Below are 17,537 nucleotides of genomic sequence, written 5' to 3'. Positions count from 1 at the left end.
CTTCTGGCATTGTCTATTGGTCATGAGTAGCTTGACACAAGGAATGCGATACTTGTATCCCATGTCCTGGATATGTCTGTGTGTGGTGGCTCTTGAAGCAATAACTCCAGCAGCAGTCCACTCCTTCTGAATCTCCCCCAAATTTTTGAATGGCCTTTTCTTAACAATCCTTTCAAGGCTGCAGTTATCCTGGTTGCTTGTACACCTTTTTCTACCACACTTTTTCCTTCCACTTAACTTTCCATTAATATGCTTGGATACAGCACTGTGTGAACAGCCAGCTTCTTTAGCAATGCCCTTTTGTGGCTTTCCCTCCATGTGGAGTATGTCAATGACTGCCTTCTGGACATCTGTCAAGTCAGCAGTCTTCCCCATGATTGTGGAGCCTACTGAAACAGACTAAGGGACCTTTTGAAATGGTTAGGAAGCCTTTGCAGGTGTATTTGTTCATTATTCTAATTTACTGAGATAAAGTTTTTGGGGTTTTCATTGGCTGTAAGCCATAATCATCAACATTAGCAAGTATTACAAGTAGCTGGCACATGTAATCTCCCAGCCACTGCAGGAAGCCAGCGAGTTCATATTGCGCACTATTACAGAGAAATGAATATGCACTGCCATCACAGTCAATATTCATTTCTTTTTAGCAGCAGGTACAGAAGTTAGCCGCAGCAGCTGGGTCTTGCCTCCTGTGACCGTGACCCGCTGCTCCGCCACTGCCCCTCCATCTTCTGGGACCCTCACTCGAGTATAAGCCGAGGGGGGCGTTTTCAGCGCACAAAAAATGTGCTGAATAACTTGGCTTAAACTCGAATATATATGGTAGCTTATTTAAAAAGGTATCAATATTAATATATAGACAAACCCTGTTAAGAACATAGGAGGTATTCTGGGTGGTTTTGAGATATATAGTAAGTAGGCTCTGCATTTGTGCTTGCAAGACTGTCAGTGCACCTATATTTCACCAGTAGACTACAAATATAATCTTCCAAAAGTTTTAAATGGCCACAAAAAAGGTACAGAATCCAAGGAACAACTTATCTGAGTGGTCATAGACGATCCCTTTGGTCCCATGTCTGACAACTCTCAGATAAGTTGTTCCTTGGATTCTGTACCTTTTTTGTGGCCATTTAAATCTTTTGGAGGATTATATTTGTATTATATTTTCCACCATAATTTGCAAAATAAATCTTGCCAAATCAGACAAGGTGATTTTCTGGATTTGGTTTCTCATTTTGACTCTCATGGTTGTATTCTACCTATGATGTCAAGTACAGGCCTCTCTCATCTTTTTAAGTGGGAGAACTTACATAATTGGTGGCTGACTAAATACTTTTTTTCCCCACTGTATATACACCTCAAAACGACCCACAATATTCCCTATGTTCTTAAAAGCATTTGTGTCTATATATTAATATTGATACCGTTTTAAATAATAATTAAGGTTAGTTTTAAGGTGTTTCTTTTGGTCATCCACTTCTTCCCTTCTGAGCTTTGCACTGTAACGCAAAAAATGTTTTTTACTACATATGGGGTATTGGTGTACTGAGGAGAAATTGCACAACAAATTGTATGGTACAATTTCTCCTGTTACCCTAGTTAAAATAAAAAAAATTGGGGCTACAGTAACAGTTTTTGTGGGAAAAATTAGATTTTTTTATTATTATTTTCGTGCCTCAACGTTATAAACTTATGTGAAGAACCTGAGGGTTCAAGGTGCTCACCACATATCTAAATACTTTCCTTAAAAAATCTGGTATCCAAAATGGTGTCATTTCTTTGGAGTTCACACTGTTTAGGCACATTCGGGCTCTTCAAACGCAACATGTCGTCTGCTCTCGATTCCAGACAATTTTGCTTTCAAAAAGTCAAACGGTGCTCCTTCCAAGCCCGGTCATACCCCCAAACAGTAGTTTTCCACCTACATTTGGGGTATCGGCGTGCTCAGGAAAAATTGCACAACAAATTTTGGGGTCCATTTTCTCCTGTTACCCTTGTGAAAACAAAAAAAAATAGGGTCTTAAGTAACATTTTTGTGAAAAATAAGTTAAATCTTCATTTTTGTGTTTCCACATTGTTTCAATTCCAGTGAAGCATCTGAAGGGTTAATACATAAACTTCTTGAATGTGGTTTTGAGCACCTTGAGGTGTGCAGTTTTTATAATGGTGTCACTTTTAGATATCTGTCACTTCAAATGTGATGTGGTCCCTAAAAAAATGATTTTGTAAATTTTGTTGGAAAAATGAGAAATCACTGGTCAACTTTTCACTATTATAACTTGCTAACAAAAAAAAAAAAATTATGCTTCAAAAATCGTTCATATGTAAAGTAGACATGTGGGAAATGATATTTATTAACTATCTTGTGCGACTTAAAGGGAACCTGTCAGCAGGATTGCGCACAGTAACCTACAGACAGTGTATTAGGTGTCGAGTTCCCGCCGCTGCACAGGGGAAATCTCAAACCACCTCCGCTGCGGTCTCTCATTCTCCTCCAGCCGCATGGAGCCTGCTCAGCGGAGACGTTGATCCCAGCGTCTGGCTCAGGCAGATGCTGTGCGTTTGGTTACTGCTGCCCTTCCAGGTTCAGCCATTATAACCAGCACTGATCAGCAGCGAGCAGACGCACCAGGGACTAAGTCCTGCTTTTCTTCCTCTGAGCATGCCCAAGGGACGGCCCCTTATTGGACGTCGGGGGTCACATGCTCAGGTCCTGTGGCAGCTCCTATTGGACCACCAGGAAGGTCCCGGAGAACTACAGCTATAAAAGGTTGGCATGGCCGCACGGCCATGCGCTAGTATAAACCTGTTATCTTGTGTGTGTGTGGATGTATGCCTGTTGTGATGAATGCTCCTAAATCATACCCATTCCTAGTGATGTTGAATGTTCGCGAATGATGGAGCGACCTAGCACCTGACCTTGCTATCCAAGCACAAGAGCATGATCCTTACTGCGTCAAACCAGCAGCGACCGCCAGTGCGGCGCCGTGCGCAGATAGTGCGCTTTCCTGGCCCTAGTCAGGGTGGTTAGTGGTGTCCGCCAGAGCGGCGCTGTACGCACTCACGTGCGGTAAATTTTTATTTAGTTTTCCCCTGGCACCGCGGTAGCACTAGTGGTCTAGAGGGACTCTTCCCAAAGTCCTTGGGGCAGAGTTCTGTGACCTCGTCCTAGTGCTCACTTTGCGGTTCGGCGGCTCTGTGAAGCAACAGGGTTCGTCTCCTTTTTCATACTGGGTGAAGCTAACCCGTGTGTGATCACGTTGTACCGCCATATAGTGTCCGCCATTACCGAGCAGCAGGAGTTTCTCTGCACGGTGGACCCCGGGCAGCGAACGCACCTTATACCTTTCATATTATTATTAGGTGCGTTCCGCTAGCCCTAACAGAGTCAGATTGGCGCAGTTATACTGATTATAATGATATCTTGGTTGATGAAATCCGTATTGTGGTTGTTGTTTAATCTTTCTTTTCAGTTTTAACTTAATGACATGCTTTTGCTCTGGGGCGGCCTGTGGGGGGTCTGCCCCCTATTCTACATAATGAATATTATATAAATCTTGGTGAGAAAAAAACCCTTCAGCAGGCAGGCGCCGCAGCATGATTGCATATGTACTGTGGTTATAATTTCTTTCTCAGCTGTTCTCCTTTTGAAAATGGCGACGGCTGTGCCTGTGCAGTAGCACCTATTGGTGATCCGATAGCTGCTACTGCGCAGGCGGCGCCCTCTTGCTGGAGGAAAAAGATAAAATTTCCTTCTACAAGATGGCGCCTGCCTGCACAATAGCAGCCCTTGGCAATCACTGCTACTGGCAGCGCCATCTTGGAGGAGGAAATTTTTTTTCCTCTAGCAAGATGGCGCAGTAGCAGCTACCAGATCGGCGCTATTTTCAAACGGATTTTTTTTTTTTTAGGAATATCAGGAGAATAACAAATAAATTAATTATAAACACATTACATATGTGATCATGCTACTGAAATTATAAACACATTACATATGTGATCATGCTACAGAAGGTCCCCCCAAGATGTATATAATATTCAGTATGTAAACTAGGGTGGATCAGTGAGGGATCAGTGACCTGTCAGCAGTCTGCATTATGAACACCTAATCAGAGCACCACATGAAGACCCCCCACAGGCCGCCCCCGGAGCACGGGCATATCGTTAACTCAAAGCTGAAATTAAAGATTACACAACAACCACAAGACGGATTCATCAACCAAGGTATCATTGTAATCAGTATAATGGCGCCGACCTGATACTGTCTGTAGGTTACTGTGCACAACCCTGCAGACAGGTTCCCTTTAACTCTCTGGTTTAAGGGCATACACATTTTAAAGTTTTCACAAAATTTCTGATTTTTTCACAAATAAGCGGGTCATATCGATCAAATTTTACCACATGAAGTACACTATGTAATAAAACAATCTCATAATCACTGGGATCCATTGAAGCGTTCCAGAGTTGTGACAGTGGTCAGAATTGTAAAAATTGGCCTGGTCAGGAAGGTGAAAACAGGCTTGGGGGTGGTGGTGAAGAGATTAAAAAGCAATTTATAAAGATGACAAACAATTGTAGGTTTTGCTGCTTTTAATAATTATTTTAATTTGCAAATTACATTTGATTGACATAAGTTAAGAAACAATTACAATATTTTGCCATTTAAATGTGACATTTCCACATTTAGAACAGATTTATTTCACATGTTGCTATAGAAAGTATTCTGGTGACAGGAGTAGATTTTTACATTCCACTACTTAAAATTGGAATAATAAAACCTTAGCTTGTGTCATTTTCATCCCCTGCAGCTGGAAGAAGAAGAGGAGCAACACACATTACCGAATGGCATTTATACAACAGCTGAGCAGCGGCCGAATGCTTACATACCAGAAGATGAAAATGGCCTTCCTCTGCCGCGGCCCTATGGGGCTCTGGCACCGTTCCGACCCAGCGAACCTTGCTCAAACATGAGGCACATCAGAAAGCCACTGATAAAGCCTATTGAGATCTAACGGCGGCCATTGCAATGTAACAATAATACGTTGTCAGCAGACAAGTGAATGTGACCTCGGACTTTGCACTGGTCCGTACAGCGACCTCTGCTGGGCTTTTGGAAACAATTTTGACTAACCAATCAAAATCAGGGGGGTAGATTCACATGAAATCAGTTTTTCTATGCGCTTAAGTGAAGCATCAGGTTTGATTTAAAGGGAACCTGTCACATTGAACATACAGTCTGACTTAAATGCAGCCACTAGATGCAACCACTTCGGGGTCTTGTATGCTCCAGTGAATGTTTGCTTTGAATCTGTACATGCTGAGCAATATATTGGTGCTTTAAGTGAGTGAATGCAATCTGATCTCATCATCATGTTGTAGAGCGGGAGGAGCTGAGCAGATTGATCTATAGGTTTGTGGGAAAAGATTTAGTATAAATTTCCATTTAATGATCGCTGCTTATATTGGGCTCAGAGGTCCAGTGGGCGGGGCTAATCCGTGATTGATAGCTTTCCTTGTATAAGTATACATAGAGATAGTTGTCAATCACTGGTTAGAACCGTCTACTGTGGACCTCTGAGCCATGTTCTGGAATATTGGACAGCATTTTCATAGTGGCAAGTCCCCTTTAATAACAGTACCTAAATGCGATTATTAAATATATCCTTTTGATTCTAGGGGAAGGAAATTAATAAAATCAAGCCCAGAGTGTCTGTAACATTTTTTTTTTTAGCTTCATGGACCATTGCATCCCTGAAATTGGGTCTCTGTCCGTGTGGACAGAACCATTTGTACCTTCAGTGAGACATTATTCAATAAAACATTGATAAACTATTTAATGTTTAGAATTCTCTTATGCGATGTATTATAATAAATGCAAACTCATTAACCCCATTTATTAAAATAGTCTAACAGGATAAAAAGGAGAAACTAATACACTGCAATGATTTCTTTTTTTTCCCGACAATTTAAGAAATAAAAGTGGACCTCTAACTGATTGCTGAGAATCAATGCTGGTCTTCCATTAAGACTGGCTGGATAGATGAGACCAAACGCTTATTGACATTTCTATGGAAATCTACAGCACTGTAAATCAAGGGGAAGGTTGCCAAAATTTACCATGTACCCGGACATAGGAGGGACCTTTCACAACTGACCCCAGGTCTGCAGAAACCTCTTCAGTGACATAAATGGTATGTGATCATATTGAGTGTTGCACGCAGCGGTGCCAAACCAGGGGTCCTAGGCAATTCTTGAGCTATGAAAAGCACGGTCATAAAATTGGGCTGGACCAAGGCCACGGCAGCAGCACAGCCAACCATAGGTATCGGTAGTGACGGCTTACAGAAAGCTCATAAAAGACATTACTGTCCCTGTAGAACTATACATCAGTATTTCCGGAATCACAGCGTGTGACTAGATGGGGCGGCATCATGGACCTGACCAGCGAATAGGGGCTTTGGCTGGAGGAAAGCATGGGACCAAACGTATCCAATATTGTCATTAGAAAAGGTCAAATGTGAACACGGCCAAACACATGGGAGGAAACCATTTCGCAGTGCAGCACTCACAGATACCACAATGCCTGGAAACCGCTCCACCAGTTTCTTGATGCAAGAGTCACATTTATCTTGGGCACAAGGGGCCATTATATTATTCTCTGTAGTGAACCGACAGACCGCAGTTCACCACATATAGCACTGTACTCATTAAAAATAGGTATAATAGACCACGGGGGCTGGAAGAAAATATTCTATAGAAATAAATCTGTAAAAAATAACAAGAATGGAAGACAGTTTGTTTACAAGAAGTGAATACACACTGATCTGCAGCAGACATTCAATGGCTGAGAGCTAGTCTTTATTATACAGAAGGCTATGGGGAATAAGTTGTCAGTATTCGGTTCACACAACGTTTTTCAGACAGTAAATCGGTGTTTTTCCTGAAGGGTCGTCTTTGGTGCTTTTTCAGTCGTGAAGCAGCACACTTTATTTGGGGGGCTTGTATGTGGACGCAGCCTGTTAAATGGACCAATTTAACTGCTTCACATCTTTACAAAACATGAAGTGGTTAAAAGACGACCAAAAGACTAAACATGAACAGCAAGCCACTTTTACATTTTTTTGTATGTTTATTGAGCACATTTTCAGGCCATTGCGCCCCATAATGACGCCATGTACATATACCCTTCAGGTCCATTTTTGGCTCTGCACAGAAATACCTTTCATTACTAGTAATGGGTCATCATAAAACTTTTGACCCAAATAAAAACCATAAGACAGATCGGCCTCATTAATGGCAGCAGTAAGTAACCAAGATTTTTACAGAATCGTGGAGAATGGATCAATGTAACCTTATTGAATATATTTGGACAACATTTACATTAGAATGGACATGAAACCAACAAACAGTAGTAAAACTCCATTTTCTTTGCTGTGTATGACCATTAATCCATCATTCCTTTCCTTCAATATTTCATAGCAGAGAACCATAGCTACTTAAAACATGTAACAGTGGAGACTATATTTGTAAACCGTTTTCAAGCAAAATTATTTGCCAATTCATATTTCAGCACATAATTCCTATGAGGAATAAATATTCTGTAAGTTTTTTATACACTGGCAGGTCCTGGCTTCAACTTGCTGATTGAATTCAGTATCTTGCCATTGTTAGAAATCCCTTTCTTGTTCTTGAGAACAAGATACGTTTCAGCTGTAAACGGGTCAGACCACAACAGGAAATGTCGCAGCCATAGAACGCACATACACTTAAGTAACCGAACGTCAGCATTGCACAACTTGCTTCCAAGAGAATGGTCACAGGAACTACTGTGGGCGTCTGTAGCGCTTCTGATGAAATGTACAGGCAGAAGTCACTTCTTTATCCGGTGGCCATCATGGTCGTAGGCCTAGTAGATCTGCAGTTTGTTTTAGAGCAATCTCTTCCAGAAATGCAGCGTCTATGTTATCTTCCTCAAATGGGTTTAATGCTGAAATAAACAGATTACATACAAGATAAAAGTCTATCATTGCTACAATGAAAACATAGAGAATTTCCCATGCCGAGAGGGGTTCACCATCCTTGAGGTGACAAAGACTCTGCTCTCAGAAGGGTATGACTTTGGCAGATATGCCACTTAACACTGCACTTTCCCTTTCTTCAGTTTTATGTGTGCTGCTTATGATTAAGCAGGTGCTAAAACATAAAAAAAGGACCAAATAAAGGACAGCAGCCATGTACTAATGGCTCCAGACACTGAGAAAAGTGCACATCCATGAACTGTAGGCTCAGTCCATCAGCCCCTGAAGCTGAAGATGGATGGATAAATATCACTTTGGCAAACCTCAATATCCAATACACAAACTCCTACAGATTAATTGAGACATTATTGCCAGAAAGTAAAAATATGACCATCTTTATTGAAATACTATATAACAATCAGATAACAAATGAGTCATTTTAGGGATCATGGAGGTGAGGAGCACATGCTGATGTAGTACTGGTTGAAACATTAAGTATTGTTATCAAGATATATTTAAGTCCAGTCGAACAAAAAAAATCAAAATAAAAATCTAGTCTAAAAGTGATTTTCCATCACTTCTCAAAAGTACCAGAGAGAAAACAATGATAAAATGAAACATTTTTCCTGCATTTCCAGAGTGAAGGGAATTAAGGAGACTGCAGTGCATGACGTCCCGTCATCTTATCATTCAGTTACCTGGCTGATTAGACTTCAGTTTGGCTGTACAGTGGGTGACAGGCCGGCAATGCCTGCGCTGAGGGTAGAGCGGGGGAAGACAGGTAAGTGGGCAGCTGTAGGGGAGAAGAGGGGTGCCCAACGCACTAATCGCCATTTACACGGTAAATAACTGGTAGAACAGAGACATGGTGCTGCTGCGTTACCTCTCACCGTTCTGTAAGCGCCAGGTTGCTTTACACCTGGGCACATGCACAGCACGTCCACATCCTGGAGCAGGTGGAGTGAAAATGTCACCATGTCGCTGCTTCCATGCTCAATCGCGGACTGTGCCGTGGACTCAGGAGAGTATGTGGGGTTTATTTATTGCATTGTAGAAGTACTTGTACAGGGGATTGTCGGGGCCCCATACTGTATGCAGTGGGTTGCAGGGGCCAGGAAAAGTGTAGGATTCCATGGGAAAGGTGGTCACCTGCAAGTCACTATGTCTGCACTGTAATCTCTTCACATTTCTTCAGAAGTGGCATCTAGTTCTTGTAGATCATGTAACAAAGATCTTTGTTTTCAGCAGCGCATCGCCCTGTGTTACCAGGAGTTGTGCTTAGGATACCGTGATAATATGGGTGGGAACAGAGCGATTGATTAGTGTTCGCTCGACCCCATCATTCATTGTCAGCCTGTGTAAAGAGGCCGGTAAACAAGTGCCGAACCACTTGAATAGTCGATTGGTGCTCGTTTAATGGCCTGAATTCAGCTTGCACCCTAAATGGTTTTTGTGATGGTACAAATATTAGCATCTGGGACTCAACTATTAATTTTTGCGCACAGCCACTTTGTCTAAAACCGGCCCTGCTGAAAGAATTTCAGACTCCGCAGCTAGATGCACATGTGACGCTGCCCTAACCTGGGAGTGACCCATTTTTAATCCAGGAGTAAAAGTACTTTACTATAGATGGTTCTGTTTTTACTTTCTGTAGTCAATGTCTCAATTACTTTTATTGGAGTTATCGGAAAAAGTGGTTCAACAAGTATACTGAGAAGTGAAGGTGCCGGATTGTGGGAAGTAAGGTGATCACGCTTGGTGAAATCTCAATAACTATATTCTGTACTAATAAAGATCATTATCTTCAGTTTTATAACAACCTTTTCTCCATTATCTTTTACTTTTGCTAAATAAAGCTAATCTTCACATGCTGCTGGGATTTGTGCCCAATTAAGTCAGTGGGGGTTCTGGAATCTCACCCCCTGGCAAGCAGCAGTAATTGCTCTTAGGTAAACACTTCCCCTGCAGCGTTTCCGCTAATATGTGGACTCTGCAAATCTGCAGGATGAACATCACAGTGATTATGAATGATACCTCTATCTTCCACTTCTGATAGCATCATTATTAAATAATTCAGTGGTAGAAAGTTAATGTACAGCGGAGATCGCTCAGCCGGTGAATGCGAAGTAACCTGCAAAAAAATAAATAACAATATGAAACAAACATTATTATGACTTAATGATACTAATAAAGAACTACACTTAAAGGGGTATTCCCATCTTCAAGATCTTATCCCAATATGTGGTAATAATAATATTTTCAAATACCTCCAGTTATGCCCATGTGACGGGCATTGCAGCAGCTGAGGTATCCATGGTTACGACCACTGATATAGTAACAGTTAGTTAAATAGTTGTTAGTGGTCGTAACCATGGACGCTTAAGCTACTGCAATGCCCTGTACATGGGGTAAGCAACATAGCGAATCAGAAGAACTATACTGGATTCCTAATAGGAGGTATTTGCTAATATTATTATTATACCTACTACACATTGGGATAGTATCTTGGAAATACTATCTAAGTATCTAAGACTTTAATTCAACATTGGAATTGGTTTTCTGCTTTGTCTTCATCCATCTTAAGTCACATAGTTGGTAAAGTTATTTTTTGTCAGAACTATTCTCTTGCTCACCTCCTTGTGGTTAAGCCTGAAGAGCAGCTTTTTCACATACTTCATAGCAATGACGTTATTGCTGATGGCATGATCCCACAAATTATGGATCTTTTCAGAAAAGTTCTGGATGAGATGAAAAAAATAACAATGAATGTGATCATGTGGAATGTTCTCCCATGTCCGGTGTATGAGAGGGTCACAGCTCAACATTAAGTCTGTATAGTAGGATTTCCCGATACCAAGTGGGTTTATATGATGGAAAAGGAAATCCTGGAGCCACATGTCCCAGACTCACTCAGTCTCCTATCATAAACATGTATTTTATATTGCCCAGACCGCATCTTTATCAGAAATAAAAATATACAATTCTACTAGATGGAAAATGTCACATTATATTTTACCTAATGCAGTTTGTAGAAGAAAATAGATTGGTAATCTTCCTACTGCAAGGTACACCTTCATAGCAGACAACATACCTCTGGTAGGCGCAGAATTATGCTGCACTTCAGGTTTTCATTTCTTTCATTATTATCCAGTTCTGTAAAGAAACAAATACTCAATGCACATAGAGACGCGTTAATCTGAGATGCGCACCACCTCCACCAGTGACAATGCAAAAAGTTAAAAGGGATATCAGGGACCCTTTCATTTTTCCTTATGAGCCCAATAACTTACAGGTAAGTAGTTGCTAACTACCAGCCAGTTCTGCCCTACACCGATCTTTGCTGGGTCAGGGCGGTCACAGACTGCTCCTGACAGCGATTCTGCTGCTTCTGGTGACGAGACGCTGACAGAGCAGCGGCTTCTCTTCCCCCTGCGCTTCTGATGGGGTGACAGTGCCGATATTACATTGATTGACAGCTGGCTCTCTGCTAAGTAAATCTGGCTGTCATTCAGCATGACGGTCGGGAGTCACGCCCCATCGACAGAGCAGACTGGAAGAGGAAGAGCTGCTCTGTTGATGGGGAGCAGCAGAATTGCCGGCAGGAGCAGTCTGTGATCGCTCTGAGCCAGCGCCAGACAGAACAAGCAAATAGTTAGCAATTACCTGCCTTTCAGTTCTTAGCCCCATGAGTAATTTTTTATTTAAAAAAGTGCTGGATTATCCCTTTAATACACAATGTAAATGTATATACTCTCCAACAGTGTACTTTTTTTCTCTTTTTTTCTCTTAACGAAAATGCTATCCCAGCTAACTGAATATGCATTTTTAGTACAAAGAATACACATATAGAAACACACAGCTGGCGAAATAAGTACTGAACACATCACTAATTTTGTAAGTAAATACATATCTAAAGGTGCTATCGACACGAAATTCTCACCATATGTCAGTCACAATCCATCCGAATCCACACAGGCAAAGAAATCAAACAATAGAAGTCTATACATTAAGTTATGTATAAGAATGAGAAATTACACAGGGGTAAAAGTATTGAACATGCTTACTGAAATTTAATTCTTCCTACAAAAGCCCTTGTTGGTGATGGCAGTTTCATGACGCCTCCTGTATGGAGAAACTAGTTGCATGCATTGCTCAGTTGTGATTTGGGCCCATTCTGCCATACCATAAATGTTCTATTGGATTCAGGTTAGGTGATTGGCTGGACAACTCTAGCAGCTTTATTTTCTTTCTCTGAAACCAATTGAGAGTTTCCTTGGCTGTGTGTTTGGGTAATTTTCTTGCTAAATTGTCCACCCTCATTTCATCTTCAACATCCTGGTAGATGGCAGCAGATTTTTATCACAAATGTTTAGTTACATTTGTCCATTCATACTTCAATTATTTGAATTTTGCCAATGCCGTATGCAGAAAAAGCGCCCCGCACAATGATGTTCCCATCTCCAACCTTCACTGTTGGTATGGTGTTTTTGGGGTGATGTACAGTGCCTTTTGGCCTCCAAATAGGGTGTGTATTATGGCATCCAAAGAGTTCAATTTTGGTCTTATATGACCAGACTATATTCTCCCAGTATTTCACAGGCTTGTCTAAATGTTGTTGAGCAACATTTAACGCACTTGAACATGCTTTTTGTTCAGCAATGGAGTTTGTGTGGTGAAAATGCATACATGCCATGGAGGGTGAGTACATTACATATTTTTGAAACAATTGTATTTGCCGGTGCCAGGTCTTTCTGTAGCTGTCCACAGGTGGTCCTTGGCTGCTGACAACTCTTCTGATAATTCGTTTCACTCCTCTGTCTGAAATCTTGTGGGGAGCACCTGGTCATCGCTGGTTTATAGTGAAATAAAATTCTTTCCACTTCCAGATTATGGCACCAGCAGTCCCCAATGAAACTTTCAGTAGTTTAGAAATTCTTCTGTACCCAATGCCATCAGTATGTTTTGTAACTTTAAGGTTGCAAAGGTTTTGAGACAGCTCACTGGTTTTACCCATAATGGGATGTTTCTTCTGTGGCACTTTGGTGATGAGACACCTTTTTATAGGCCATCAGTACAACTAGCTGATATTATTTCTCACTAAGTGGCAGGATTACTTTCTAATTACTGATAGATGATAGTGTCATGACTTTTTACGGCTTTTTGCACTTCTTTCTTCATGAATTCAATACTTTTTCCCTGTGTCATTTCTCATTATTACACATAATTTATGGACATCTATGGTATGATTTCTTTGCCTGTGTGAATTGGATGTGTTGTTACTGACCTCTGGTGAGACTTTCATGTCACTAGAACAGTTAGAAATATATTTACTTAAATATCGGGGTACACTAGCGCCACTTTTGTTGAAAATATTTCGGGGGCTGTGGGGGGCAGGCTCTATGCCCGACACCTATTACGAAGTAAACATTATTGTACTTAAAAAAGAGGGAAAGGACCCTTTGGAATGTGGATCTTACCGTCCTATATCTTTGGTAAACGTGGACTATAAAAATCTTTACTAAAATTCTAGCTAACAGACTAAACTCAATTATACTAGACCTTATACATCCAGACCAAACAGGTTTCATGCCAGGTAAGAATACCTATATTAATATTAGACGAGTTCAATCGGTAGTCCAATACAGTTCATTAGTATCAGATAACTCCTGGGCACTGGCATCGCTGGATGCGGCCAAGGCCTTTGATTCACTCGAGTGGCCCTTCCTCTCAGCTCGTTTACAAAAATATGGCTTCGGAGACAAATTTTTAAAATGGGTGGGTCTACTGTATGTCAAACCTAGAGCCCGTCTAATTGTAAACAGTACAATCTCTGCACCCTTTTCACTACATCGAGCAACCCGCCAAGGATGCCCCCTCTCCCCAGCCCTCTTCGCTCTGGCGATAGAGGCATTGGCGATACGCGTGAGGTCCTCTCCAGATACTAAAGGTATAGACATAGCTGGCCGGGTGGATACCATCGGTCTGTATGCTGATGACATGGTGATCTTTATGGATAAAGCGGAAGAAACTCTGCCATGGGTGATTGCTACTATAGACGAATTTAGTAGATATTCAGGCCTATACATAAATTGGGAAAAGTCCGCGTTGATGCCTCTCTCCCATACTCCAATGCCTCGCCTTGGGACCCTATCTCCCCTTCCCATTGTAACCAGTTTCAAATACCTAGACATACATATTTCTCAACTTAGTGGGCTTGACTTACAACTTAATATATTTCCCCTGATAGAACTGGTTAAATCTAAATTTGCAGCTTGGTCTAAACTCCCTCTTTCTGTAGCTGGTCGTATTAATTTAATTAAAATGATACTACTCCCCAAACTCAGTTACTTCCTTCAGCACAGTGCGGTGCCGATTCCTAAATCCTTTTTTACCACTTTAAATTCTCAAACTACAACTTTCATATGGGGTACTTCCAGACCCAAACTTAAACTGTCCACGCTGCAGAGGCCAAAACGGGGGTGGGGCGGCATTGCCGGATTTCTATCTCTATTATCTGGCAGGTCAGGCTAAGGCTCTCAATAAGTGGATGCCCAATAGGTCCCCTCTCAACTCTGAAAGTCACCTTTTTCTGTCAGCCCAAATTGATTGTCCGTTACACTTTCTGGAAATGGAGAAAACTAATACCCCACGTTTGCTATCTTTGCTTCGTTTGGCGCGATTGGTCTGGAGGCAAATTAAAAAAACTTAAATTTACAGCCATTATAGCGGAGATGCCCCTGTGGAACAACGGATATTTCCCAGCATTATCTAATCACCCGTCCACTGGCTTCTGGGTGACGCATGGCGTCTCCTCCATAGGTGATCTGTATAACGGGGGAATTTTTGTATCGTTTGAGAAATTGCAAGCTAAACACAGTATACCGAGGTCCCAATTTTTTAGATATTTACAATTGAGGTCCGCTATTCAATCGTATATGAGACACTCAGGCGCAGGTCGTGCTATTTCTTCTTTGCCCTTGATAGGAATCCTCAAATCTCAGGGCCCCCAAGGTCTTATCTCCTCCCTCTACACTTATTTGTTATCTTCAGGAGCTACATCTACTCTTAATTTTATTAGGGGAAAATGGGAGGGACCCCTTTCCAATATACAGGAGGAGGATTGGGAGGACGTTCTTGAGTCTCCGATTAGGGTATCTCCATCGGTTAATAATTAGATGATCCAGTTATATATAATGCATCAAGCATATTTAACTCCGACACAGCTTTATAAAATGGGTCGATATCAAACGTCAGAGTGTCCGCGATGTCACTCATCGGATGCAGATTTTATCCACATGATATGGAGGTGCCCTATCACTTCTCACTATTGGAGGGAGGTGACATCCTTACTAACATCGCTGTTATCGCTTCCTGTTCCCCTTGATCCATTAATTTGTATATTTGGAGTGTGGGAGGAGGAGACCTGGGATCATTACACTGAGATCCTCTTGCGGGAAACCTTTTTTATGGCACAAAAGGCATTGGCACTGCGGTGGATGGGGAGCTCATGCCCCTCCCGGAGAACTTGGATTGACCTGGTAAATTCGATCATCCCATATGAGCGCACATTGTATCAGAATAGGGGGTGTCCGGGAAAGTTTGAAAAAATTTGGGGTAGATGGAATTCTTCCCACCTTACTCTGTAGTTACAACATGACTGGTTTTGGTGGTGGGTGGGGACATCGCATGGGCGACAGGCACGAGGTAATGCGGCGTATTAGTAGTTAGAATAGTGACAGGTACAGTTTATGGCTCATATCTCTATATGTTACCAATGACTTAACGCCTTTACTTTAAAGTTTCAAAAGAGCGTTTGTCATAACTGAAATATTATCCTACTGTATGCTTGCCAATGCATGATTCAAATGTATTGTTTATGATGTTCAAACTTTTGGAAACAAATGTATATGTAACATGATTCATTTTGTTATTAATAAACGAATTTAAAAAAAAAAGAAATATATCTACTTAGAAAACTGGTGACGTGTTCAATACTTATTTCACCCGCTGCATGTATATATTTTTTTATTTTTTATTATTTATATATATATATATATATATATATATATATATATATATATATATATATATATATATATATATATATATATTTTATTTTTTTTTATTTTTTTTTCCTTGCAACATAAAACATACGGTATCCATACATTGCACGGGGGTACTAAAGGTTTGGTGAAAAGGATAAAAAAACAAGACAAAAACCATGGCATCATTGGGAATAATGTGGCTCCATGCCAATTGAATTTACCTTTGAGTAGTTTAACAACAAAAGTTTCTGTTAAGGTCAAGACTCCGGCATCAATGTTTTGAAGCAAGTTTCCTAGAGGGAGGCAGCGCACTGCTAGAGCAAGGTGCAATGTGTGGAAACCTGAAATAATAAGAGTTTAGAAAAAAAATTACCATACTACGGAGCCACTCAGGTTTGTTGTGCCCCCCGCCCCCAAAAATCAGTATGCATGTACCATGAGTAGCAGTGGATTCATTATATATAAGCTTAAAAAATGGGAACATACACCATAGCCAGTGCTTGTGAAGTGTGAACACTCACCAGGAGGTAACGGCATGCACATTCTGGTTGCAGCGTCTGTAATTCGGCACATGACATGAAAAGCAAAATACTCTGAAGAATTTCCATTTCCGTTCCTAAATTAGAATTTAAAATATTAAAAACATTGCTAAAAAAGTTTCATGAATACATTTTTTTACCCAGATTCCAGTGTACAGGGCATTTTAAAATGGCCGCTACTTTTTCCATATCACTGTAGGCAGGTTTAGCAGTTTATAGTTAAAAGGTTTTGATACTGTGTTAGCCAGTTGAAAAAAGATTGTTCTCTGTGCGAGGTAGGAGCAGAATCTCCGCTCTGCACATTGATATCCCGGCAGTGAGCTTCAGAAAAATGGCTACTGATGTTGGCGCATTCTCAGATTGAGATCTTGGCTCAATTACATTCGCTCCTCAAAGCCAAGGGCCTGCAGCATCGCCCCACTCCTGCTGCCTCTCTGTAGCAGTGACCCTGCCTCCTGTGATCCTGCTCCTCCATGGCACCCCGCCTAAAGCTAAATTAGAACTACAAGACGGACCCCATTTTCACATTAACATTTTTTGTTCTTATTTTCCTTCTCCTTCACCGTTGGACGCGGTGTACTTGTGCAGCATCCAGATGTTACATAGTGGATGGGATTTCAAGAACTCCCGTGTCCACTATGCCTGCACGGACGCCTCTGGATTCCCTGCGGAGACGGGAAAATGATAAAATAAGAATATATGTATACTTACAAACATAAAACGCTGTGATCAAGGCCATGCTTTCTCCAAATAGCCTCCAAAATCTGGCACACCAAGTCCAGCTGCAGATCAAGCAGAAATCATTACATCCATTTGTCATTCATATCACACACTATAGAAATGTCTTTGATAATTCAGCTGGAGACAAATTATACATTTGTTGCCATTATTAATAACATTTTTCATAAAAAAATTAATACCCTGGTGTTCACATG

At 41.1% G+C, this 17,537-nt stretch overlaps 2 protein-coding genes across 5 annotated transcripts in view; one reads left to right on the top strand and one right to left on the bottom strand.

Moving 5' to 3' along the window:
* CCDC146 (coiled-coil domain containing 146) overlaps positions 1-5,161 on the top strand; it is a 185,902-nt gene extending 180,741 nt beyond the window's left edge. For both annotated transcript variants that reach the window (XM_077264713.1, XM_077264714.1), the window contains exon 19: positions 4,809-5,161. In XM_077264713.1, the coding sequence (XP_077120828.1) occupies positions 4,809-5,012 (204 nt within the window). In that variant the 3' untranslated portion in view covers positions 5,013-5,161. The remainder of the gene's footprint in view (positions 1-4,808) is intronic.
* A 1,948-nt stretch (positions 5,162-7,109) lies between these two features.
* The window catches only part of GSAP (gamma-secretase activating protein), a 167,420-nt gene continuing 156,992 nt past the window's right edge, over positions 7,110-17,537 (bottom strand). For all 3 annotated transcript variants that reach the window (XM_077264715.1, XM_077264716.1, XM_077264717.1), the window contains 7 exons: positions 17,314-17,384; positions 16,585-16,679; positions 16,285-16,404; positions 11,110-11,171; positions 10,652-10,756; positions 10,053-10,149; positions 7,110-7,987 (listed from right to left, as the gene is read on the bottom strand). In XM_077264715.1, coding sequence (XP_077120830.1) covers positions 7,893-7,987; positions 10,053-10,149; positions 10,652-10,756; positions 11,110-11,171; positions 16,285-16,404; positions 16,585-16,679; positions 17,314-17,384 — 645 coding nt within the window. In that variant the 3' untranslated portion in view covers positions 7,110-7,892. The remainder of the gene's footprint in view (positions 7,988-10,052; positions 10,150-10,651; positions 10,757-11,109; positions 11,172-16,284; positions 16,405-16,584; positions 16,680-17,313; positions 17,385-17,537) is intronic.

Source organism: Ranitomeya variabilis, chromosome 5 (genome assembly GCF_051348905.1).
Source record: "Ranitomeya variabilis isolate aRanVar5 chromosome 5, aRanVar5.hap1, whole genome shotgun sequence".
NCBI lineage: Eukaryota > Metazoa > Chordata > Amphibia > Anura > Dendrobatidae > Ranitomeya > Ranitomeya variabilis.
This window is presented reverse-complemented; position numbering and strand designations above follow the sequence as displayed.